This window comes from Struthio camelus, chromosome 3 (genome assembly GCF_040807025.1).
Source record: "Struthio camelus isolate bStrCam1 chromosome 3, bStrCam1.hap1, whole genome shotgun sequence".
Taxonomy (NCBI): Eukaryota; Metazoa; Chordata; class Aves; order Struthioniformes; family Struthionidae; genus Struthio; species Struthio camelus.
The window spans coordinates 118,875,817-118,903,048 of record NC_090944.1 but is presented as its reverse complement, the minus strand read 5'-3'; the positions used below and the strand labels follow the sequence as shown (position 1 = coordinate 118,903,048).

Here is a 27,232-nt window from a genome sequence, read left to right as displayed (position 1 = left end):
ACAGCTCACATGCACAAACACTGCCTCCCTAGCGAGAATAGCAGAAGACCACATGTTGTTCTGTACAATGACATACGGGAACCAGAAATTTATCGTATGTTTCCTCAAACCGTAGCTCATCTTGAGGGGTAAAATCTTTTATCACCTTAAATCTCTAACCCTGCCTCTTTAGCCTCTGATGCCTAGAAAGCCTGACAAAGGAAAATCTTATTTTATCAGAAAGAAATAAGAAGCATGTGCAAAGAAAGCACAGCAGTATTTCTGCCAATGCTGCTTCACATAAGCCATAAAATAAACGGAAGTTATATATATCAGTTTTATACTTTTGATCCAACACTGAGCCTCAGTAGAACAGAGATACTGGATTTATGCTACATATTAAACATACATGGATAGTATATTGAATACTACAATACATCAAGGACAACATGTGTTAAGCAATGTGTGTTCCATGTATCACGCAAGACTACATCTATGGGACTAATGCAGGGTATTCGTGCTACTCTGTCACAGTAAAGCTGTTAGCATAAATGAGATCATCTCCTAATGTCACAGACACCATAATGCTAAAAGGTTTAATAGGCTATTTGGCAGGAGGCAGAGACAATAGATTCCAAATTGCTACAGTTTGGACACTTGACATTTTCCCCTTCCTTACCAATGTTCTTATCTTTCCCCACAGAAGCATGTGTGCTGGAGAGAGCGTGCTGTCAGTCTATAGGTTTCCAGTTATGCTGGCGTGCAACAGCCCTATTTGACAAATAAATTTATTTCCCAGGAATATTTTAATCTGTTGCTATTAAAAATTTAATTACATACAACTTTAAGGCACTAATTAACATGTAATAATTACATGCTCTGACTATCCTCCACATCCGTCATGTAGAAAACATAGCATAATAAATGAAAGTGGGTACACAAAGCAAATGCATGTCACGGCCTCACTCTACGGAAGGTATTCCCACTGCACTTAACATCTCTTTCCGTAACATTTCTGAAATGAACAAGCAGAACACTCTGCCTAGAAAATAAATTGCTTAAAACCCAAATTTTGTATCTTGACAAGTTGCTATTGCAAAAAAGTTAAAATTCATTTAGCATTGATCTATGGGCCCACAATTCTACCCCCAGTCCTGCTGACACTTTAAGGTCTATAAAAGAGAAAGGACATCCGAATAGAACTGTGAAGACACATTGCATATGCTGAAATAGCTGAAAAGAAACAGAAAAAAGGGAACAAGAAAGCAGTCAATCAGATAAAGGCAATGTAAATACTGTGTTTTTATGAAAACTGAGAGGGATCAGACAGTTTTTCCGTATCTTTCACAATTAATAGGGCAGAGCACTGTTCCCACTTCTCTACTCCCCCAAGAACGCTTATCTAATACGTTTTTTATGCCGCTGTATGTTTCATCTGAGTGACGAGAGCACGAGAAGAAAGCTCCCATTTCTAGGCACCCCATGTTATTCTCTCCAGCGTTCATGAGAGTAAAAAGATGGTTGAACATGTTTGCAAAATATGACTAAGCAAGAAAACTCCTTCCTGACGTACCTTCACCATTTTACCTACCCCAGCAGCTATTTACTTGCAGTTAACAGGCCTTCTGCAAGGCTTTATAAGGCTATTTACTATACACGTTTGCTTCAGGCAAGTCACTACTTCTGAAGTGAAGCCATATCTGGAACAAGGGATTTTTTTCTCTCCTGCCCTGGCCGTTACCTTCTGCAGTCCTGCAGTGCTTCTCTTCCCCTGCTACTAGTGCTGCAAAGCCACTCCTTCCTACAAGCAGTCTCCAGGTTTCAGTTCTCACACATGGCAACGGGTGACTGTCAGTTCGATGTGGTACTTGCTGTTTTATAAATTACTTTAAGAAGCTCAGCCTAGAAGGTGTTTCCTAAGAGCTGCATGTAAGGCAGTATTCAGGTAATAGACAAAAGCAAATGACGCCCAGGCCCACTAATTCTAGACTCCGCACTTGATATTCTTGGGCGCCATCTGCCGGCACTTTATTGGTTTTTTTACACCTATAAAGACATTAAATGCCTTGGTAAGTCAAAGCTGAATGTTTCCTTCTGAGATGCTAGTAAACTTTTTCTCTTTTTCCAGATAAAGAAGTAAGCTCACCCACAACTTCCAGCAAAGACTGGGAACACAGGTCTCTCCAGCCCTTCTCCACTGCCGCGCGCAGCAGCTGCAGGTGGGGCCAAGAAAGCCCCCTCAGCACAGGTCACAGCACCTCCCACAGCTAGAGAGATTCTGGGTAGCACCCTGGCCTCTCAGTATGACCAGCCGGTCTGAAGCCAGCCACCCTCTTTCTTGCACGCTTGCACTAGAGGACAAAAGTCGGTATTGCTAATCTCCACGTTCAAAAACTGTGATAGATTGCAAAACCTACCAGATTAAAAACAAAACAAAACACGTCAGTACACCTTTTCTGGTCTTTCACTGTGAGTGCTACGTGCATACAGGAACTGTAGTGCTACCAACTTACAGAATAGGGAGAGTATGTGACTGACCGACGCTGAGCCCCTGAAAAAATGCAAATCAAATTCCCCATTTATTTTTCAGTAAGATGCAGTTATGTATAAAGCTAATATCTCTGAAGAACAACTAATATTATATTCTACCACCCACTCATCAGAACAGCTGCTACCCAGTGGCCATGAGTGTATCACACCAGCTCCAACATTAGCTTTGACCTTTTCAGCTCTTACATGTGTTCTGGCCATAGCAGAGGTGGGTAGTGCAACTGCATCAGGGCTCAGAGCCCACGAAAGTCCAGGCTTTGGCTAGTTAAATGAGAGAAGCTGATGGTAAGCAGTAGGGGCCAAACTGGAAGCCCCATTTCCTTTCTTGCACCAGGGTTTAGGACAACTGCACTACAACTACTGTTTCCCTGGAGGCCCTCTGCTGCTTCCGGAGCTCCAAGGCCCACACACAGGGATGGGAAGACAGTTGCCATGGAGTCTCTTCTCTCTTTAGAAGAAGCTTTAGACATTTTTCACTCTCCAGTCCCTAGGCCTGGAGAGAGGAGTCAAAACTCACTTTTCAGAGGAGGAAGCAGAGGAAAACATGGGCAGAGCTGACAGAGGCTGCTGCTTCCTCTTCCCATCAGAACAACTACTCCGGCTTAGAAAGCAGGAGAAAGTTGCATCCATCACCTACAGAAGCTCCAGTTCACGTCTCCAGCCTGGCAGCTGGACTGAAGACCTCTACCTTTGCATGCTAACTCTCAAGCATGTTATTCAAATAATATTTTCTGGTTTGCATTGCCTTATGCCATTGCTCCAATGTCTCTGTCTACCTCGCAAGCCTTTACTCCAGGTAGTTCTAAGCAATAGCCTGAAGCTTCCTAACCAACAGCAAGTCGTCACAGCAGCTGAACATGGTCTTTAGTCATATTATCAAATACTACAATAGACTGTGCCTATTTATACTGCTGTTATTAATCTACCATATGTCTAACATATTTAGACAACAGTTGATCCTAAGTGTCAGTCTTGACTATGAATATGCATCTAAGTCAGAGGTCATTCTGACCAGCAGTAGAGATGGTGACTCACCTTCTTAACAGAGGCTAAAAGCCTATATTGTGCGAAGACCTGCACTCAAAACTATGACTCTCCATTCCTCTGCAGCTCAGAAACACATTATGTGAGATTTCAGTTCATGCCTATTCCTAGTTTAGACATATCCTCCCTTTACATACAACGGTACAATACACTACATTCTGGAGGCAACGAACTGTTCTTTGTACAGGTCTCTGCCGTTCAAAACCCAACAGAATCAACACCTGTAAGAGTTAGATATTTCCATTAGGCTCAAGAGGAGTAAGGCATTATTCACACGTGACAAAGAAAATCTGAATTTATAAATGTATGAATCAAGAAGGGAATTTTCAGAAGCGTTTTAGACACGAGAAGACTTGAAAAGCTGTCCCTCTTCAAACAAAACTTTTGTCACAAGTAGGCTCTGGAATGAGGAAGAAATTCAGCTCTAAAGTTCTCTGCCAGTGACAAACAGTTTGGAACCAGTAGCTAATGAAAAATACGACCACGTTCCTACAGCCACAGCTATGAAGACAAATAAGTATACTCACTAAAAGGAAATTAGAAGTATCTTTAATAGCTAGGCTATTAAACTACTGAAGGATTAATACCCTGTCAAACGAGTTTTTTTCAGAAGGATCAACCCTAAGAATAGCTAAAACCACCACTGTAAGTATCTCAATAGAAAGTGGATTTAGACATGTGCAACTAATGAGGGATGTGTAAATCCTTAAGCATAAGAATATTTATGCCCATACTTGGTGCTGAAGGGAAACGCTGAATATAACCTCGCTATTCAGATATTCCATGAACAGCTGCCAATTCCTGATTGTACTTCAAGTCCCAGTCTTGAATACAACTGTTGGGATTCAAATTCATGCAGCATTACTTGTCTGGGAGTCTAATTAAAGATACAGACCTGCCGCAAATATGGGGAGAGCAATACTGGTTCAATTGTGCATGACATAACATGGTGATTGTGCATCACTCATGTTCACATATAGAAAACATTTAGCAAATCACTAGTCATCTTTTTAGTCTTCTGTTCAATCCCATTTCAAATATCTCATATGAAAGTTTGTTTTTCCCATATGACAGTTTGCAAATAATATTCAACTTGCCCCTTCTCTCTTCTCCTTCTTCGCTTCCACCCAAGTCTGCTCTTTCAGCTTCTCTTTTTGCATTTTCTCTTCAGCGCAGTCATCTTTTTCCTCCTTACATGCAGAACATGCTCCTTCTCCCTTCTTCCTCCTCTTGAGCCACCCATTCTGTCAGTGATGGAAAGGAAAACAAAATAAAAGTGATTAGTTATGTATTTGATTATGTGAAAGTTACTTTTTTATGGAATAATCCCCCACATTCATTGAACAAAACTGCAGCTCTTCATCAAATATGAGATCCCAGATGCTCTGCCAAAGGGCATTAAACACCAAGTAGGAAAAGTGCCCTAGATGCCAAGCACAGAATCACCACCCCTTTGGCCAGCCTTTGTCTCCTGTTCTTCCCGTAGCACTCTCGTTATAGAGTTTCTTTATACTCCCTTCCAAATACCTTGTAACTAACTTTCTTCGCTTCTGCCTCTTTTCTGCTTACCTCACCACTTCCTATCCTGATCTATTGAAATCTACTTACTCCTCTTAAGGTGCTGAATTCTGCTTCTCATCCCAAAGTATTCTCTCTGCTGGGACTGATACAGGAGGAAATTAGCCAACTAACCTTTTCAAGAGATGGACTTCAAACGAGGAGACAAGGTATATTTCGCAGCGTAAAAACTTGAATGAGTATCAGTTCTGACGCAGTGGCAAAACCACTTCCATCAGCATATGGCAGTAGCCTTTGAGACTGCTACATGGCCCAGCCTAAACAGTGTTAACAAGTCTGCTTTCTGTTGCTGCCATCTCTCTCTTCTTGGAATGGAAAATATAACATACAGGAGAAGCTTATGATTTCTGCTACCATGCTGCACAAGAGCGCCAGTCGTGAATGAGACTTCATTTGTATGGTTCTATATATAGAAAAAAAAGGACAGTCAGTGCTCCAAGGAATTTGCAGTCTAAGACAGGAGACAACATACAGAAACTACAAGGGAAACAAGGAGATAATATTGGCCAACATGGCAAGTATCAGTCACACAGTTATGACCAAGCTTTTTGTAGACACCACAGTAAGAATTCGTGTCAGAACAACCCAAAAATGACCAGGAAAACAAATAGGTTGATCCAAAAAATACAATTGATAGCAATTAAGAAATAAAATGTAAAAGTCAACAGACTTTGACTGCAATGCAATTTTTTAAAGATAAAATGCTTCTTCTTCATATGGACTGTGGCAGACATAACAAAGGTTTTTTTGCACAAACCAGCTAACAGAGAACAACAGCAAAGTATATCTGAAGGAAAAACTGGATTCTCTGTAAGGTGTGATAAAAACAAGAGTTCAGCCAATCAGTATGAATTGATTGGAAATTGTACTTGCAAAGACAGAATGCAATAAAGTCTACATAACGTTTGCATTTTGTTACTGATGAAATAAAGAAGTAACAGCAGTCAAGACAAATGACAATGAGGAGGAAATATTTAGAACTCAGATGCTTTTTTCCCCAGTACAGTTAAGTTTAAAGAAATTTCAGTAACAAGTTCTTGTATTCAACAGCTTTGCTAATGATATTAATATTGTAAATTCTTCCATAGAAACAGAGATGCAAAAGATTAGGGTTTTTTTTAATTAATTTATCTACTCATTAAGGAGGATAACTTCAGAAAGACATGTGATGATCAGAGACACTGTCTTATCCGACTTTGTGAGCCAGTTACCGAAAATATGGCAAAAGCCCCAAGACACATACCAGGACCCTCAGAGAGCCATGGGGAGAAGATGCCCCATGAGTACTGACAGTGGCTTCTAGAGGTTGCTTCCTATTGCTCCCCTGATTGGATGCAAGGCAGAGTGGCCACGCAGCTGGGTCCCAGGGAGACTGGAAATGTTGGTGTCAGCATCTGCTGCTCTCTTTCTGTTCCCAAGAGCCAGGGGTTCTCATTCCCTCCCAGTCCCTGTGCCACAACAGCCCTGCATTGGGCTAGATTGGATGACTCACGCTAAGTTTACCAGGGAAAAGCACCTAAATGACTCCTCAAGAATGCCTTCCCAGTATACAGAAGGATATTAACACCATCCAACAGCAGGCACCTCGTTTACTCCTCTCATCTCCTTCAAAAGCCAAAGGGAAGGAAGGAAGCAACACCAGATGTTGAATTTAGAAAGACACTTAATTGAAGTGCTTTGAAGCAACCTCTGGTAGCTTTTCTCTCCATCGTCTATGCAGCAAAAATGGCAAACCTTCTCCAAGACACATACCAATAGTCTCCCTCCTCTCTCCCTCTACCCTTTTTATAGCCCCTGGGGAACCTCTCTTGTCCCTCTCCTTACAACTCCCTTCCATGCCTTGCTGTGGCCGACTCAGTCTGTCGCCTGAAGCAACTGAAGGTCAGGAGAAGGGAAGAGAAGAGAGATCCGGCCCAGTTCATGTGCCGTTGGCACAGCACTGCATCCTGACCCTGGTACGCGTGATGGCTACGATGACAGTCTCGCGAAATTAACCTCACAGTTCAGCAAGCTGTCTGAGTTAGGTGCCCCGAGTTAGGTGTAACCTCCTTAAAAGTTGCTGGGTACTAGCGGCCACCTTACAGTTCTGTTCAAGCACAGATGAAATAACCTAAAGCTCAAGAGTTTCAAACAAGTAGATGTTTAGCTCCTCTGCAAGCCCAGTTCATATTCACCAAGCAGGCACCTTTGCTACACTTTCATTCCAGTTCTAATTGAAATTAAAAGTACAAAGTAACTGGCAATTAATCCTGAAAATCAAAACGTTCCCCTCTGGAAGTTTCAGCTGATTAAGATGTCTCTTTCTCCTTTGCTCTTTGTGTTGTGTGTTTTAGAATTCAGAAGAGTAACTGGAATGAAAGCATCTAGCAGTGACCTTTCTAGATGTGCTTGACTATTTGTGCTTTGCTTTCTTTTTATCTCAGCTGTCTATCTTTTGATATTTCTACAATATCTGGTAAAATTAAACTGTAGCAATGTGTGGTGCCTTTCAGTGCTACTGCAATATAAAAAAATTAATCTTAGCAAGATATCCGGCAGAGATTTATTTTCTAATATTGTTTTATGAAAAAAAAATCCCTTTAGAAAAATAGCGTTCTGCTAATAACATTTTGCGTTCCTACAGTATAAGGAACACTTGTGGTTGCCCGCCCCACCCCAAAGATGGTTTATGATCAAAATGATTGTAATTGACTACTGGCTGCCCTGCTGACTACAGCAGGGCCGACTATGCAGTCTTTCCTGCCTTTGAGCTAAGTATCACTTTGAACATAGGGGATGGAGTCCTCTGTATCGATGCTTCAAAGAGCTTAGGTCCAGTCTTGTCGAAAAAAAATTAACCAGGGACTGCAGGCCTAAGCGACTGTAGCTGCTATGGCAGTTCAGTCTTTGTCTGCTGGTTTGTTATTTCATTCAAACTTCTGAAGTAGAAACAGAGTCAGTTTGAGGTTCCAGTGACATCAGAGGTTAATGGTGAGGTACCGAAAAGTGATGTGACCTTTTACATTTCACATCAATGCAAGTTTCATTCAAATGAACTTACTCCAGCTTATCAAATCTGTCTTCAGCAGCTGAGTACTTGCTGTCTCCTACATTGTATTTATAGCATTTTTTTATTTAGTTGTAACATTATTTTGTTTAGTTTTTTGGACTACATTTATTTCTGTTGAGCATAAAGTTGTAAACAGAAGTTCAAGCTTGACCGAACCTGACTGTAAAAGCTTAGAAAAATACTAAATCATTTTTGTTTGCTGTGTTTTGCAATCTTCACTCGAGAGATACTTACTTGCACTTGAAGCTATCCACTAGAACAGCCCGAGGGAATACCACTGCAGCAAGACACACCAGTCTGGAATCTATAGCTTACTGGATTCAGTGTGAAGCTTTACCTGATGAAGTCTGGAATGCTGTGAAGAGAGAGAAGATTTCATCAATTCGTTTGGAGTAAAGCTCTCAGGATTTCCGAATGTATCTGGAATTTTCAGAACCATCTGCCAAACAAGCCTAAGATAGAAATAATTGTGCTTGGGAACACTCAGTTCATGTGTCAGGCATATTCACCCATGCCTCTCCAAAGCCTTTTTCTGACTAAGGGCTTCAGCAGTGATGCAAATCAGGTGGTTGTGTGTACAGCTTTCGGAAACGGGAGGCTCTAGAGAAGGAAAAGGCATAAGGACAAACATCCTTAGTGTGACTCATAGATTTCAATGGCATTACAGCAGGATGAAAATAGACCACATTTACCATATTAGGTCACCATGCTAATATCCTCAATCCTGTGTCAGTGAAAGATTGCTTCTTATCATTCTCACATACCTCACAGCAGAGATTTATGGTTGAACCATGCAAAAGGTTATCTGCATTTGTGCTTCTCCTTCTCTCAGTGAAACTTGCTGGAGTACTCCCAGAAAATACCATCTCAGAATAAACTCTGCAAATAGTGGAGTTGCATCAGCTGGTATAATGAAAGCACGACCAGGCATGTGATGTTCACGGTTCTATAGGCTGGAAGTCTGCATACTGAGGCTGCCTGCATACTCCAGGCTAGACTGGAGTAACAGAAGACCTACTGTTTGTTCATAAAGCGTGTAAGTACCTAAAGGAAGATGTAAATAGAACTGGGATGCACAAAATTCAGAATTTTAGCTCAAGAGATTCCATTCACTTACTGCCTGAACTTAAAAAGCCTCTATCTTTTCCTACTTTAAGTGCTGAATTCCCCTTCTGTGCTTGATGAGGCTGGCACTGAGCTGGCAGGACCAAACCCCGAAAGCCTGTGCTTTGCTACTCGGCTCTCCTGAAACCCCAGCCCATGCTAGAGCGTGCTAGCACACACAACGTCCTGCCATCTGCAAAATGCAGTTTTGGCTGCTTACCTTCTTGAAGCAGCAGGTAGCGATCAGAGCGTTTACTCATAATTTGTGGTCCAGCTGGTAAGGGTACTCGCCTGGAAGGTGGACCTTAGATGGGTTTTGTATTTTATCTAATAAATAAAGAATGAAAAAAAGGGAAGAATTCCATTAAGTAGGAAACAGAGCTTACGATTTCCTCCTTCCAGGTACCCGTCCTGGGCAGTAGGAACTAACCTCACAATGTTTCCTTTCATTCTGATATCTTTAATCTCCAATTCTTTTCTGCACAAGAGGTCAAAAATATGGCACCTGTCTTGTAAGAGCTCATCTTCTTTATTAAATCACGGTATAAACCTATGGCTGACCATTGTGAGGTTTGGATTTAAAGGCAGCAAGCGGAACACTCTCATCAACCAGAGATACGAATAGAGTCAGCTACTCTGAGCTTGGCAACAAAAAATTGCATCAGACCATGATGCAGATCTGTAAACTTTGTTCATTCAAGTACTTTTAAACCCCACAACTGCTTTATTATAATTCCATTTCAACCAGATGTTTTTTCCAGGTCAAAATCTGTCAGACACTGAGAAACTACAAATTCTGAATTTGATCATTAAATAAAAAGAAAGACAGAAAAATGAATGTTGCCGGTTTCCAATGTGTTTCAGAACCTCTCTTACCAGCCACGTGATAGATAAAACAGCTCTCTCACTTCTGTCTTTGAAAAATGGGTAACATCTTCAAAGTAAAAAATATCTGTGACTGGGGACAAAGTTTTGTAAGGAATTTAGAGACAGATTTTTAAACTTGCTTAGTGTTAACAGATGTCTCTAGCTTTTTGAAATTCCACATTTTTTAAAATATGTAACTTTAGGTGTTCGAATAATTCTAAAAATTTGGCTTTTAGGGAGACTTGCGGTAAAAGTACATTGTTATCTCGCCAAATAGAATTTTAATGCATACAAGATTTTTTTTTTTGTGATGAAGAAAATTCTTTAGCCTGCTGAGTAAAAAATGAGAGTCTCAATCTTTAAATCCAAATGGATGCTTAGCAACTGGTCTTTGGAGTGGGAGGCACATCAAGTTCTTCTGAAGGAAAATAAGGCATATAAGGCAACTTACTGAAGTCCTTCCTCTGGAGAAAACTGTACTGAACAGTTTTGTCAGCCCTCAAAAGTATACATTTAATTTTGCACTTGTACTGTTTTTCTTAGGTAGCATTATTTCTAAAACTTCTGGGAAATGCTTAATACCGAACAGCTAGCAAGTAAACATTCCAGCTAAAGAAGCGCATACCTCAGGCCTGCCATTTGATCACATATCCTTGCTAGAAACCATTTGTGCACAATAAAAGTGACTAAAAGGAAAAAATAACAAAACTTTATTGTTCTAGCCTATCAGTGTCTTCTTCGATTTAACAAGCACTTTCATTTTTCAGCTGCTGCAAATGTTAAACAAGAACCATGAAATCACTCTGGGAAGTATCACAGTTACACCTCCACTGTTTTCTTGTATGCTCTCAGCTCTTATGCGTAAGAATGCCAGTGATCTTTTCATTCATCGTTTCCATCCTTTTGGTCACAATCTGATGTACTCTACACTGTTAACCAAGTTACAATATATATAGTGCATTTGAGATCAGATGCTCACAGCCATCTTATCTTCTAAACAGCATGACTAACTTATCAATGATCTTTTGTAACTCTTCGAACTATGTCAGGAATTGCACTAGTAAAATTAATGAACACCCACCAGCATAAAACAGAATTGAGAGAACGGAGCCTGAACTTCTAGAAAGCACACTAACATGTGTGATAAATAACCAATTTTCCAATTGCATGGATTGTCTTTTTTTTTTTTTTTTTTTTAAATGAGGGAGCATCACTACTTCTAAGTGTTCATATCTACTTTCTTTCCCCACCATACAAAATCATTCCTCCTGATCCCTTGTTTATGCCCGGAACTCGATTCTACTTCAAGGTTTAACTTTACACCACAAACCGGTCTAAAATCCTATAATTTCATAACTGAGCTATATAAGTGGGAAGAGAAATGGCTATTAATCGCTGTATTTTATCCAACTCGGGAGCAAGATCCCCTGCAGAATCCAACTGCTCTTCCTTTCATAATCAAAAGACACAGAAGCCTTTGGCCACTCTGCTGAAGTCTAGCTGGGTTAAGAAAAAGACCAGGTTCCAGGAATGAATGCTCTGGTGCTGTTAGAGAAATAACAGACTCTGGACAGCTAAAACAATCTTAATCTGGAAAATAAACATTTACTGTTCCCTTTATTGCCTTATAAAATTAAGCAGTCCCCCAAGCATATAGGTCTGCGTTTACAAACACAGCGCGCAATGCTTTTTCTTCCGATCACAAGCGCTTGCTGAGGTCCCCAGCCTGTACATGCTCCGTGTTCAGAACTCCCACAGCAGCCATCAGGGAGGCCGCCTCACCTCACCACTTCTGCAGTAGGTGTACCAGCTGGTACACTTAAAACGCTAGGCTTACGTTCACCTCAACAACATTAACAGCAATAAGCAGCAAAAAGAGAAAACCACATTCTTAATTTGCAGTTCGCTGTAATTCTGAGAAAAAGGACTCAAAACATTAATTCAAGCTGCAGCACCAGTGATGTGCAATTGCATCATGTCACTGAAGTATTTACCCCTGAATATGTTCTGTAAACTGGAGCTTTAATAAATATTTTAAGTCTCTCTCATTTCCTTTTGCTAGTTTCACCTTTCTCTCCCCCTTCCCCCTTGCTTCAATAAGATGTCAACTTCCCTTTGACTTTTGAAAGTACTATAAATTCCTTCTCAGCATAGCAAATGGAGTATAGAACACGTTGCTTTAGTTAAAAAAAAGAAAAAAAAAACTCTAGGAAAAACTGGAACAACTGCAAAGGCATCCTGGCAAGGCCCTACTTCCCAGGGTCACAGAATTTTCCTTTTTCTAAATATAAACACACAAAGCCCTACTAAACCAGTTTTTGACAGATGTGAACCACGCTCAAGGTAAAAAGTTTGAATCATTACGGAGAGTACGTTCCTAATCAGACTTTCAAAAACGTCAAGTTTGTCACAGCAAGGATAACGCGTAAGCTATTTAGCAATGTGGAAATACATTACTAAATAGCTTTACCAGAAAAAAAGTAATTAAAGCTAATTTATTTCTGGAAATATCTACATCTTTACGTATTTAAGGATTGTATTTACAGGACATATTATCCTATATGTTGAGAATGAAAACTAGATACCCTTTTCTGTTTCTTATTGCAACACAATACTTACAGTATCTGCAGACTTTGAATTCCTCTCTTCTAAAGGAAGTTCTATCAGAAAACCTGCACGGTTCAGTGCAGATTTATCAGTATAATAAACACAGCCCAGGGGCGTTTTAAAAATGCTAAAACATATTAAGACTAAAACAAAATAGCAGTAGTTATAGCTACCACAGTTATAGAAATATCTGGTTTTTTGCGAACATGTACCGCAGTGACAACAGTAGACAACATTCAGAATTCTTCTTCTTTATGCTGGTTGGGGGTTGAAAGTTTAAAAAAAAAAGAAATGCTCTACCAGTGCATACCCAGTGAATTTGCTGGCAAAGACTGCACTTGGACATCTTCATTTTTTTAAGACTGTATTACCTCTCTTAGTGATCGATATAAGCCAGGTAAGCTTCCAATACTGACTCTTACTGTGGAATATGGCCCTCAAATCATGCAATTCCACAGCAATCAGCAGCAGTTGGACGCATATAACTGATGCCTAGATTTGTTCTAAGTAGGCATGTGTTATATTTTGACAGAATTTGTTAGATTTTCATAATTGAACTTGTACTATGACTCTAGTGATGGTGCTTGACCCTTCCGGCCTATTGGGGTGGGGGGCGAGTTAAGGCATCCGGGTACGTCTATGTTGTACAAAGCACTGCTGCACAGCTCCCTCAGAACGATGATCCGCTCAGACTGATTTCCCTTACGGCACAAGTTTTAGAATTAGTGTGGCATGTCCCTCCAGCTCTGTACCAAAGGACAGACACGATGCACAGAAGTGGAGAACTGGATGGGCAAGAGAAAGTAGATGTGCAACATACCATAGCATATCATTCCAGAGTACACTGCACCAATTGTCTTCTACACAGAGATCATACTTCCAGTTAAACAAAATACAGACATACACACACTCGCACAAAGAAATGTGAAAAGGTACAAATAACTGATATTTGATGGTAAAATTATTCTCAGCACTTTTTCTGAAGCGTTAGTGTTTACTACAGCTGGTCCAAAGAGCTAAGGGATTCTTCACTTGACTGCTCTAAGAGCTCCCTCTGCTGTTACACAGAACTACCAGAAAATATGATCCATTAACACTGCATCTTTTTCATCTTCAAGTGGCAAATTTTCAAATACTCCATCCTGTGAGGTGATAATTGAGATGATTTCCAGAGATTACTTTTCATGTTTATTTTCTGCACATGTATCTGCAATCTTCTTCCAGCCTTCTGCAGTACAGACTGTATCGTTCTGTATCATTTAGAAACATCTGTTCCAATGTATCTGAGAAAGGAAAAAGAACATAAAAAGATCAAGCTTTTGGCCTGATCAGCTTTTTTTTTTCTTTTCTTTCTTTTTTTTTTTTTTTTTTTTTTTACTATTCATATTAAGCACAGTGCACAAATCACTGTTATTCTAGCTAGACTCCAAAATCCTAAGATTAAGGACTAAGAGAGAGAGAGAAAGAAAAAAAAAAAAGATTAAATTAAAGACCTGTAAGAAAAACAGCATTTCTTTTCCTTAAAAAGATTAAAGGCCAAAATCTCTGAGAACCTTCTGAAACCCGTAAGAGCAATAGAATGACAGGTGAGTAGCAGACACTGAAGTTAAGGGCAGCTTACTGAAGCAAGACACGATAAACACAACAGATGCAAATAACAATCACTGGGTAAAGAAAACCTAATTTTCAGAACTACTAGCCAAGAAAAATGATTAAATCTAAAGATATATCCAGGCAGATACTTATTAGTCTGTCTGCAGAGTAGTTTCAGGACTCGGTACTTGGTGCCCACATAGTTTGTTGCAGCTATCTGCCTTTGGCTTGAGTTTATGCTCCCCAGAGAGCTTCTGTCTCTGCATCTGGCAGCACAAGAGTCCCTCGGAGGACTTACAACCCTTGCAACAAAATAGAACTGTTGTTATTTTTTGTGTCCTAAGCAACATGTGCTGAGGTTGCAGGGTGGCCAAGAGTCAGCCCACAGAGGCTCTACTAGAAGCAAGCAAATTGCCTGCGTAGCTGTTTTGGCAGTGTTGCCCCCGGGAGTGCTCTGCGCAACAGCAGACTCAATCTGTGGGGAAGAGCAAGCAGGAGGGACCCTGACATTTGATGCAAGTAACCCTCATCTCTGCGGTAATTCCAAAAGACGTGAAAATGCAAGATATGGCTCACTGTGAAGGAAAAGCTGTTATTCAGATTCCACTACGAGCCAGGAGCACCACATCCAAAGTAATTTATAGGCTGAACTGGGATCTGAATTAAAATTTCTAATGTAGGAAATGACTGTCATCTCTTATTTACTTTTTGTCATTTGATACCAAGACATTTTGTTATTTCCCAGTTGGACTGAGAAATGTGGTATTTTTAAAACTTCACAACTAAGGTTTGTAATTAACATTTTGCTGTCCTTACTTTTCTTGCTCGTTTCCTCCATGGCTGAAAGTCATGCTTTTTGTGATCAGCTGAAGTAAGAGAGAGTACAGTAGATCCCACAGACGAAAGTGGTGGGTTTCTAAACCCACCACTCGACTGAGACAACAATAATTCAGTGGTACGACCGTTTTCCAGCAGAAACAAGTAATCGTCTAAAAAAATCAGACTCTAAGATTATGTATTTGCATATGGTCACCTCTCCCCTTCCTCACCGTAAATGAGCACAACACTCTGTACTCTGCTCTCCCCAAACACAGAGCAAAAGCTAGTGTGAGATCAAAATCTAATCTTCTTCTACTGAGAAAAAAAAAATAAAATCTGTAATTATTTTAGAAATCCCATAAAATGAGGAAATTAACAAACACCAGAAGAGAATTAAACACCAATAAACCTCCCTTAAAATTATTCGAAATACAGTCAGGAAATAAAAGAATAGAAAACTGTGACTTAACTGAACAGCAGTCTAAACAAGAATACACGTGGAAGAAATACAAATACAGTCAGAAGGCAGCTAAGTATAACGGAACACAGGAACAAACACAGGGCTAAATTGATGTGGGACTGAACTGCAATGCATCCACAAAAAAAGGCTCTTTTTGCAATTAGTCTGCTTACACAGAGACAGCACATCCCAGAGCAACGAAGGAACAAGTTCCCTCTTCAAAGGACTCCCCCTTTCCAGGAGCACCGCAAACCATAACCAAACCTGTACTCTGACAAAGTTCATGAATTAATGCTTTATCGCAAGAGGGAGAGAACTCAAGGGTGGAAACCTTGGAAATAAACAGCGTTCCTTAATCTTTTAAATGATCTTGAAATTGCTGGCTTGCTACAGTTCAGCTATGACAAACGTGCTCAACTTTAAATGTGATTCTTCTGGAGAACCAAACCAAAAATGTAATATATTGATGTCAAAAGAAATGGATTTTAATGGTATTTCACAGACCTAAGTCGCATCACAGGAAATAAAAATAGGGAATGCTTTCATATCAAATGCCATGTGTCAGTGTTTATGCTGTTTGGTTGAGAGCCCATGTGGAAACAAAGGCCAAAAATTCCTAGCAGGGCTCAAATGCTATAATAATCTGCTTTACTGTCATCTTTCCTGAGATGTGCAACTTCTGCAGTCTCTTCACCTTGTTTAGTTGTTTGAACTTAAGTAAGATTAATGTAATGCTATCAGTATCTGCAGACTTTGCACTAATATAACATCCTGAAGAGCTCATTTGACACACTAATGTGCCTTTCTCCCTTTCAATAATGATGTGATTAATGAAGTCAGGATCGCATTAGAGAGGGCGAAATTAACCTTTGGTTTTGGAAACGTAGGCTCTGAGAATCCCTTTAAGTCGCCTCCTCCTCCTGGGGTTGTTGGTAAATCATTGTGGAGGTTTTCAAGCACGCTTATCAGAAGAAATCTCTTATTTCATATGAGCTATGTAGCTTCCATCCTTGAAAACATGCATGTATTGACATTATAATAAAATACCAAGGGATATTTTAATGGGATTGTTAAATTTAATGACAGGAAAGCGTACATCTGTATTCACTTCAAATGCCTTCTATACAAACGTGGTCCGAAATGTTCCCGTTAAACTTGAAATAAATATATGGTGGAACGCTCCTGAAAGACAATATGAGTGCCGTATTATTTACGTAAAGAAAAATGCCGCAGTTGCTGAATATAATCCACTGCTCCATAAACTTCGCCCTGCTTACACAGGCACAAAGCAACTTTCTTGTGCACACCAGACTGATCATACACAATCTGAGCCAAAGCCAGGCATTTTGACAAGTTGCTTGGTTCCACTTTCCCATAGTCATAAATCACACCTCCTAACGCCTCGGAAAAAGTCAGCCTGAAGAAGACAACGCAATACGATAAACCTGTATTACTAATATGCTTCATGAGTTTGGAATATTTCAGAATGAGCTCACATATAGGTGCGTTATGTATATGGGTGTATATTTGCATATGTAAGTATTAGACAACACCTCTTCACCTCGTCTCACTTCCATCCCTCTTACAGCTCTAACTCTATTTTTGAGATAGTCTCTTCCTTCCCTTGATGTCTCAGCAGAGAAAGCTCTGACGGGACACTTCTTTCAGTGCTTACCTCAGTGCCAGCCCACAGCAGCCAGGAGGAACAACTGCAGCCTTTCAGTATTGCTGGGCAAAGGAGATTCAGGGAACTAAGCTGCTACTTGCTAACAACGCATCTAATGATATTGTATGATTCCCAAGGTGGCCGTAATGCACGGTTCGAGAAACGTTGTTTCAATGTGATGATGTAACTAGTTAGGTCTAATTACTTTAAGAATTATGATGATTTCCACATGCTGAGAGAGCATGCTGTAATGGTGCTTACACGTGAGTAGGACAGGATATGGGTTAGGACTGAAACAAAGAAGGGATATTTAGATTCTGACACAAGATGGTTTAGAATCTGAACTCGAAACCAAAATACGGGCCAATGTTTGAGAATACTGTTGCTCTTTTCAGATTGTTTTCAGCAGACAGGCAACAATTATAACTAATCCAATACCAGACTGTTCTGCTAGGATTTTCACCATTTCCAAACAAATCTACACTGTATCAGGAAAACATCTCTCTGACAGCTTCTTCAAAAACAAAAACGTAGAGACAGAGCCAGTTCTAAAAATTCAAATATGATTGCACCCTATTCCTGTAAATGAAATATATAGGCCAAGAGCTGTTATAGGTTCTACACTTTAAAAATATTTTCAGTACAACTGTGTTTGAAACTGTTGATCTGGCACTGACAACAATAATAAAATGAAAGAAATTAGTCTTCCACTAATTACAAGTTTTCCATCCGGAGGAGGGTGTGAAAAATCTTATTTTTGTATAGTTTATAACTGCAATGCAAGAGAAAAGAAGCTTGAGCAAAACTGGAGTCTGCAATGCTGTAACAAAGGCTGACAGCAACCAAACAGAATGTATATTGCAGAGGTAGTTGTTGGTATTGCTCATTTGGTCTATGCTCATAGTGAATTTAAGATTTAATAACAGAATCAAAAGAGAAATCCATTAACGTATTTCTGGTTGTGTTTTGTTTGACGGGTTTTACTTTAAAGGAAAGGGAGAAAAGGCAAAGCCTCATGAGCTGGAGAGGAAAGGGCGATGACACAACCCCCTTGTTTATCCCCGTGCGGAAGAACCACCTGCCTTTGCTGTGTAACCCAGTGCATTGCTGTATTTAATCGTTTTTCAGACAATGCACGCTGGACTGCCTCCAGAGTTGTGGCTGAATTTGCATGCCATCCAGCCACAGTACCTGAGTTTACAAGTCCCAAAATACTTCAGTAAAGGGATATTTCTTCCTTTCAGAAAACAAGCAGCTAGAGAGAGAGAGAGAAAAGTCATTGGCTGAACACTCAAAAAAGTCGTTTTCACCATTGAAGACTCCTTGGGTTTTAATCTTTGTTTGCAGATATCCATTAAAACCTTTGACAACGTTCTTACTAAATCTGTTGTGAGGGTGAGTCATCTCAGGCGCTATGTTAATTGCTCAAAGCTGAAGGCAGAGGGTTCATGACAATACTTTACCATTGATAGGTAATGGAAAAATCTCAGAGACGTGTGCATCTTTAAACCGCTTTTCCTGAGAGAGTAATTTTGGGAAGGCCTACCTATCTCTTTGGAAATACAACACCTTCTGTTAGGGCTACAAAAAGCTGTCTGTAAACAATCAGAACATGACATCAGCTCTGTAGTTATCAATAAAGATTCGTTTAACCTAGAGTGCCCTTGTTTTTGCCATTTTATTATTACTGCTTATTATTTCTATTGCAACAGAGCAAATTAGGGTCACGTCCCCTTCTACAGAGACAGAGGCTGTGATCCAAAGCACAATGTAACGTTTGAATCCCGCAAAAATGTAATGTGCTTGCCTACTTTCAGGGTTATGGTAACACACCTTACAGGTGTGGTGCCACTGAAATCAGTTAAGATTCTCACGTACTTGAAGCTGAGTGCATAAGTGCATTTCTGTGAGATCATAACTTGCCATAGACTCATAATCTGATCTGTAATTCAGATCTCAAATATTAGCTTATCAAATTCTTCTGTTATTGCCTTTGAACTTGAACAACAGCCGATAAAACATACACAGGAAAACACGCTGATCTTGCAAAGTTTAGCAATGCCCCTGCAGCTCGTTCCACAGGAAGAACAAAATACTCAGCGGCTTCAGTCTCTGACACCACCAATATCACTGAATTTTACATTTCCAAATGCAAACCAAAACACAGACAAGAAGACTAAACTATAAAGGACAACTTTGCATTCATCTGGGGTATTTAAAAACTCTGATTAGTTTTTACAAACCTGAAATTGATGTACATTTCAGAAACCTAATTTTAATGACACTAACTAATTTTAATGAAGCTACTATTGCTCTACGGCTCAAGAAGCCAGGCTGCCTCAAGAGGCTGTGTTAACACACAGAACAGTAAGGACTGGACTTTAAAAATAGTAGGTACACTTTTGCCCTTGTATATTGCACATAATTTATCAGTAGAAATAAAACAGTTTTAGAACGGCTGTAGGAACAGCTTTACACTGATCACACCCGATCTGCACTAAACAGAGGGGTAACAGGGATTCATACCTCTGCAAACCCTGAACCCCAAAATGATTGAAAAGGCTCTGACTGTAACGTAAGGAAGTCTAACAGCTGGTCAGTATCAGCCAAATTAGTTCTGAAAGCTGTACACTACTGTTTACGTTCCATTCTTTCCCCTAACCCACCGCCTACGCCAATAGCTTACCAACATTAAGAAAAGCAATGGTTGCGAGTGAGCTATCCCTTACTTTGCACCTCTGTCAAATGTTAAGGACGTTCCCTAAGGAGCAGAAAAGCCCCACAGCTTTACTTAGCTTCAATTAGAATGTTAAGTGTAACCTCGAACCCACACACCCCTGTTTGACAAAGACCAAATTCCTAACCACTGAAATGACTAAACTGATACCAGCTAAACCCCTCTAATAAGCAACCTAGTTATGTATTTCCAGTTGAAATTCTTCCTTTTAAGTTTCCTCAGAGTTTCTTCATTAAGGAGAATTCCTCTAGAAGAGTTTGCTGCAGAAGTTGCTGCTGCATCATACTGACCACTTGAAAGTAATTCACTGAACCTAAAAAGAGAAAGGAAAAAAATAAGAATATGATCTATTGCAGGAATACTAAATAAATACACCCGTATATATGTAAAAGGTTGGTTGATGGGGTAGTGATCTACCCAAGAATCTCAAACACTAAAAATATAAACCTTTAAAAGACATACATTTAAACCTGCAGCACTTGGCACTTGGCAGTAAGAAGCAGCAACTTGGCAGTAAGAAGCAGCAACTTTGTTTCCCCACGCATCTGATTACCTTTCTGCTGCCTCACTACCTAGCACCTTGGACGGTGTCCGCAAGACCTGGAAAGGTACTACTCAAAGGGTAGTCCAGCTATTATTAAAGTAGATGCTTCCATACAAAATACTACATGATGCAGTGCAAAGTAGGGGCACAATCTTGCTTCACATATTTGAATCTTTCTGTCTAGCTGAGCAAGGTATTTAGAAAGAAAATCCAAGCTGAGCAATTCTTCTATACTGAGACCTGAAGGAGAAGAAAATGCCTTTAACGAGCTCCTGACTGCTCTGTTGCGAGTCTCCTCCAGGTCCTTCTTTTGAGATACAGTCCTACTATATCCCTTTCGGATCACCTCAAGTCACAAGACGCAAGAGAGAGAGAGGTCTAATGATATTCTCTATTTTGTCTGCTGTTTCTTTCCTAACAGTTCCTTATATCTGATTTGCTTTTCTGACTGCTGTCAAGTGCTGAGCTGACATTCAGTCTCGTAAGATTCTCCTGCATTTCTTCACACTTGGCTCTTACCCTTGCCATCCTGAATACCTCAGTACCATCAGCAAAGATGACATCCTTTTCTAGAGCATGTATTGGCATGCCAAATCTAGATCATGTATTGGCATGCCAAACAGTATAGGTCTCCCGCCCCCAATAGGAAAACTGACCTCTTACTCATACTCTCCATTTCCTATCTTTTAAATATTTATTTATCCAGGCAAAGATTTTCCGTCTTATCCTACGGCTGCCTAATTTCCTTCAAAGACTTTCCTGAAGACTTTTGAAAATTCAGACAGATTGTATCACTTATGTCACCCTATCCACATTCTTGCAGGCCCCTTTGAAAGGACTCTAACTGATGTGCAAAGCAGGACTTCCCTTAACAAAGGCCATAGTCACACTTTGCAAGTAAACTGTATTTCTCTGGGCACCTACACATTCTGTATTTCTTCACAATTTTCTTAGTTTGTCCTGTTTGGATCTTAGTTTACAGATCTGTAATTCTCTGAATCTCTCCTGGAGTCCTTATTTCCAATGGGAATATTTGCCACCCTTCAGTCCTCCTGTAAGACTAGCAGAATATTAGATTTACCTGGGGTACGCTTAGCGGAATTTACTGTTTTCCCTAGGGTGTCAAAGTTTTTAGAGGGTGCCTTTCTTACATTTTGAATTCTCAGTATCAGATTTTGACTTTTTGTAGAAATCTTCTCAACAGCCTTTATCCTGAAAAAGGAAACAGTTCCTGGAGTTTTAGGTTTGTTTTTTTTTTTTTTTTTGCCCCCCCTCTTCCTTTTTACACATCAGACTGCAAGAACATCAGGATGAAGGGTTGTTGAACTGGGCTTGCTGTCATACTGTTCTGCTGTTCTCAATAAAGCCTCTCCTCTACTTTGCTACATCATTCTATTTGAAACTGCGTATGGCAAGGTAACTGTCTCTTTTGAGACGCCTGTCACATAAATACGGCTATGTAACAATTCTTCCTAAATATAAGACTGTAAACTGAGGAAAAGAAAGTAATCCATTCTCTATCCTGTATTTCTCAACCCAATACAATGCATTTTAGCAACAAATGTTCATTTCAAGGCTATACTGTTTTTACAAGTGGAGAGAATCCACGTGTTTAACTCACAAGAAAAGCCTCCGCTGACTTTGACGGGACAAGAATTAGCACTGGGGTCTGATGAGCAGAAATCTAAAACCACACTTTAGCAACGGTTTACACAATCACTAGCAGCTTCCATTAAAAAAAAAAAAAAACCACACACACATACACAAGAATAGAACCATTTAGAAAAATACAAGTGTGAGAACCCAGCTACAACTACATTATTTTATGTCCTAAGTAAAGCAATACATTTTGCTCTAAATGTTATTAGAGATAATTTACTTGCTTACTTGTCTTCAAACTCTACTGCTCTTTTCCTGTAGTATAACAGAGCTGTGGGCTCAGATGCCAGAACTTTTAATCTCCCACGAAGAAAAAAATGCGTTCTTTTGGTCATTCTTGATTGTGGCAATAAACGTCTCATACTCCTGCTTGCCTGAAATCAGGTTGTTCTTGTATGCAGCAACATAGGCTATTATCTGTAAATGTATTTTTGGATGCAATATTTATACTGAGATAATTAACAGGAAAAAAAAAACTTTCTGGAACTTTCTAATGGTTCACGATAGATTTAAGTAAAAAAACTAGGCAAAAATACTATTTCTCAGACCAAGCTCCATAGCACTGCTGGAGCTATGAGAAGCTCCAAAAAAGAAGCCGCCAAAACAACGAAATAACATTGTTTAAGTTGATGAAGATACAGAAAAGCTTTACATGGTGAAAGACAGGCTCCAAACTTCCTTTAGATTCAGTAATCACAAATGTTATTAAAACTAAGGCAATTGTCATTTATTTAGACAGCTGCAGAAACCATTCCCATGTAACAGAAGATATTTTCTCCAAACAGGCACCAGCTCTCCTTAGCACTTACAAGTGTGAAAAACCAAAGGAGCAAGACCTGTGCATTTTAATGGCTTAAAGTATCAGTCCAATTCAGGATTTAAAAGCACACCCGGTAGCCCTTATTCTTACCTATGTGGAAAATCAGCTGTGCAGGAATCAATCCCCCTCGCTTTTTTTTCCTTCCCTTCTTGGTATCCCCCATCTCCGTGGCTGAAAAAGGCAGAGAGAATCAAACAGGCCTTCAAAAGCTTCACCAATAACTCTTCAACCTAACTGAAGAGCAGTTAACATTAGTACAGAGGATATGGTGTTTATGTCCTGATCTTTTTAGTTAGCTTTATAATGTTTTACCATTTCAAAACTGCCATAAAATTAACAAAGGTGGTTATCAAGCACAAATCCTATTATAATATAACTGCCGCCGGTATGAAGTCATCATTATGGCTTCTATTTGGCTGCAGCATATGCAGGGGACATAAATGAAAAATGTTGGAGAACCTGTCACTCACCAAGCCTTGCTCCCTGTAACAACGCAAAAGGGCCACGATCAGCCTAACGGCTTATACCCTTTTTCCCAGGAGAAAAAGCAGCACCAAAGCACTCCTTATTTGTTAGTCTTGCCCACTGCTCGTTTACCTGGAAAATACTTGTTACCTTGTCAAATGCATCTCCGCGTATAGTGTAATACTCCTCAGGTGGTCCTTGCTCAGTACAACCCACTTTCTCTATTTCACTCAGTATTATATCTTTGTATGCTCTCCAGAAATCTCCTCTTTCTCAAAAACAGCTGGGGGCAAGACAGCATGTTTATCTCCTCCAGTGCAACGGTTTGGCATAGCTGCCTAGGACCTCCTTTCCTTACAGGAAGCATAAGCCTCTTCCCTCCTTTCTTCAATAGGTGCCCCAAATAAAAACTTAGAATAAAAACTGAAATCATTATAAAAGCACCAGCTAGCACTCATGTATTCAAGCAGCGGTCTTCATCCACTCTGCTTTAGCCCTTTCCCTAAAGCATGCAACTCACAAACAAGAAGACATCTCCTAACAAACTATCTCCAAATTCAGGTAAACCTCAGTGCTGTTCTGCTCCTAACTTACCGATGGCTTTCCCAATTCTAAGGTATTTACTCTGAAAATTCAGAGACGCTTGGCCTTGATCGTGGGGGGATCCGCAGCCGGCACGGGGCCGCGGGCGCAGGCAAAGCTTTAAGCCGCCTCCCAGAGGCCTGAGCCCGGGCTGCCTGAGGGCAACCACCTCCCGCAGAAACGAGGCGGGGCGAAAAGCCACCGCCGAGAGCCGGCAGCCCGCGCACGACGCACCGCTACAAGGACGAGCCCGGATACAACAGGACACGTGACAGCGCCAGGAGCCTCCCCCCCCCCGCAGGCATACGCCACCTCCCCAACCGCCCGCCCGGCGGCCGTTGGCGGCAGCGGGCGCGCGAGGCGGGGCGCGGCACCGCACAGCCAGCCCCGCTGCATTGCGGGCAATGTAGTTCTCCCCCCTCCCACGCACGCCAGGCTTCCGACTACGACTCCCATGAGGCACCTCGAGCGGGCGGCGGTGCGGGAAAGAACTACAGCTCCCAGCGGGCCTCAGCGCGACCCGCGGCGGCGGTGCGCGTCGGGAGCTGTAGTCGCGGGGCGGGGCGGGGCGGCGCGCCGCCCCTCCTCTGCCGCGGGTGGAAACCCCGTGCGAGACGGCGCGGCGCTCTTTCGGGGAGCCGCCATTCCGCGAGCTGGTCGGTGGTGAGGCCTCGCTCCGCTGCGGCGCGTGGTGCCCGGGCCCGCCGCCCCTCCCCGCCTCGCCATGCAGATCTTCGTGAAGACCTTGACGGGGAAAACCATCACCCTCGAGGTGAGCCGCCGCGGGGAGCCTGGCGGCATCCCGGGCTGGGGGGGGGTGGCGGCGGGGCCCGGCCCGGGGCTCGTGTGCCGCCGCTCGGGGCGGGCGCGCCGTGCGCGGGGGGAGGCCGGCGCCCTGTCCCTGTCCCTGTCCGGGCCCGCCCGCCTGTGCTCTGCCTTCCCGGGCTGCCGCGGGGAGGCCGGAGCGCCGACAGTGTAGTTGGTGAGGCCGGAATTTCTCATGGTTCTCTTGCTCTTCTCGGCTATTTAAAAGGCCAAGTACGCTTTTGGTTTTGAAAATACAGTCTCGGGTTGGTTTTTTTTTGTTCGTTTTTGGTTTTTTTTTGCTTTATATGGAATGGACATCGATGTACTCGTTGCAGTGAACAAATGAGGTAGGATGTGGCGTGTAGGCTGCGCTCAGCTTTTTACACTACATCAAGATTTACACTAACCACATACGGGTTTTTTCCTCCTATTCTTTAACGCTTTGGTTTTGCCTTAAAATAGGTTGAGTCTTCTGATACAATAGAAAATGTAAAGGCTAAGATCCAGGACAAGGAAGGTAAGTTCAAAATGCATTTTGTATTCTCTCTGCTGCTTGAGTCGTGTATTTCTTACTCAGATAGGATTGCCTGGCTCATCTTACTATATAATTTCAATGTCATAGTTTATTTTTCTTACTTAATCTCGATTGATGTCATTATTAGGAATTCCTCCCGATCAGCAGCGACTGATTTTTGCTGGTAAGCAATTAGAAGATGGACGCACACTGTCTGACTACAATATTCAAAAAGTGAGTAGAAAAAGGTCAACAGAATAGTGTAGTACAAACTAGCTAGTACTATAGAAGCAGACTGACATTTGCTGTTGAGCCCAAGAAGTGCTTCAGGTAAACTGAACTATGTTATTTATGTTTAGGTAGCACTTCCAACTTGGGAAATACTGATGCTACGACTAAGCCTGTCAGTCACTGCAGCTGAGGGTATAGTTTCAGGACTGGAGTTAAGATCGTCAATAGCTTCCACTTCTGCTGCTTCCCTTCTGTCAGCTCCTGGCACTGCTCACTCTGTGGTGAGCTAATTTAGGGAGCTAACATGAAAGCTACTGCTCACTTCTGCCAGTAGATTAGCTGCAAGGTGAGGCTAGATGAGCAGCAGTGCCAGTAGAAAGGAAGGGCAGGATCATCGTTTGTTGGTAATACATAGTGACAGATTGACTCAGTTGCATCATGAAACTGCATCCTTCATCTATCAGAATCAAAGAATATAGTTGCAATAGACTTTATAGTATTTGAACCGTTATGGAGTTTAGGATGCTGCAGCACCCAGTTCACTAGAGTTTGTTTATTTGCAAACTTAGTAGCAAAAAATCTCTTTAAAGCTTTTTTAGTTTGCTGGAGTTTGAAATCTGCTACCTAAATACTTTCTGCACCTAAAAGAACAAGGCTGCGTAAATGCTTGAGAAAAGAATTCTGAATCTATATAATGTGTTTTACAAATAGGAATCAACTCTTCATCTTGTGCTGAGACTTCGTGGTGGTGCTAAGAAGAGAAAGAAGAAGTCTTACACTACTCCCAAGAAGAACAAACATAAGAGAAAGAAGGTTAAGCTTGCCGTGCTTAAGTATTACAAGGTAAGCAGAACTATTTCTAGGGGAATGAATCATGGTAAGAGCTCAGCTCTCACTAGAGCTGGGGAATCTCACTCATTTTGTGCCATGCAGTAACGGAAAGGGATGAAATGGTTACAAAATATGAGGGTAGTGTTCTGGGCAGGTAACTAGACCTCATACAGTCTGGCAAATTTAAATCTTTCTGTTTGCAAATACCCTATCCCTTAAATAGCAGAAAAACTGACAGTTGCCATCAGGCATTTCCAAAGTTTGCTTTGGGAAGTTTGTGACATAATTACCACAAAAAATGCCTTGTCAAAGGAAATACTGAAAAAGCACGGGTACTAAAAGGTGGGGGGCCATATATGAGATACTGCCTTTTTGCCATTTACAGGTGGATGAGAATGGCAAGATCAGTCGTCTACGCCGGGAGTGCCCTTCTGAGGAGTGTGGAGCAGGAGTCTTCATGGCTAGCCACTTTGACAGGCACTACTGTGGCAAATGCTGTCTGACATACTGCTTCAATAAACCAGAAGACAAGTAAATGTACTAGACAATAAAAATCTGAAGTTCTCTATGGTTTAAGGATTTATTTCTCCTTCCACCATAATTCCTCTTCATTGATCAGCAAGAGGAATCTACAGAACTTTGAATGTCGATTGCCAACTAGGGTTTTCTGTACTTTGACTCTAGAACTGAGGCAGCAACTTCAGTTTTCTCAAGAGCTGCTTTAGG

At 41.2% G+C, this 27,232-nt stretch overlaps 2 protein-coding genes across 7 annotated transcripts in view; one reads left to right on the top strand and one right to left on the bottom strand.

The window, feature by feature from the left end:
- Positions 1-24,366, bottom strand: part of LOC104140363 (uncharacterized) — a 66,549-nt gene extending 42,183 nt beyond the window's left edge. Inside the window, exons 1-5 of one of the 6 annotated variants that reach the window (XR_011140444.1) lie at positions 16,518-16,859; positions 9,525-14,061; positions 8,435-8,555; positions 5,266-5,554; positions 4,671-4,817 (exon numbers count right to left, since the gene is read on the bottom strand). Coding sequence is in view for 1 of the 6 variants with exons in the window: in XM_068939946.1 (XP_068796047.1) it covers positions 16,760-16,832; positions 20,229-20,366; positions 23,167-23,247; positions 23,692-23,705 (306 nt within the window). In the remaining 5 variants the exon portion in view is untranslated. The other 5 variants (XR_011140445.1, XM_068939946.1, XR_011140447.1 and 2 more) reach the window with 5 other exon arrangements.
- Positions 24,367-24,584: 218 nt separating this feature from the next.
- RPS27A (ribosomal protein S27a) lies at positions 24,585-27,074 on the top strand. Its single transcript, XM_068939945.1, has 5 exons — positions 24,585-24,895; positions 25,393-25,447; positions 25,593-25,678; positions 26,387-26,518; positions 26,892-27,074. The coding sequence occupies exons 1-5, from the start codon at positions 24,848-24,850 to the stop codon at positions 27,039-27,041; spliced, it is 471 nt and encodes a 156-aa protein (XP_068796046.1). The 5' UTR covers positions 24,585-24,847; the 3' UTR covers positions 27,042-27,074.
- Positions 27,075-27,232: the final 158 nt, after the last annotated feature.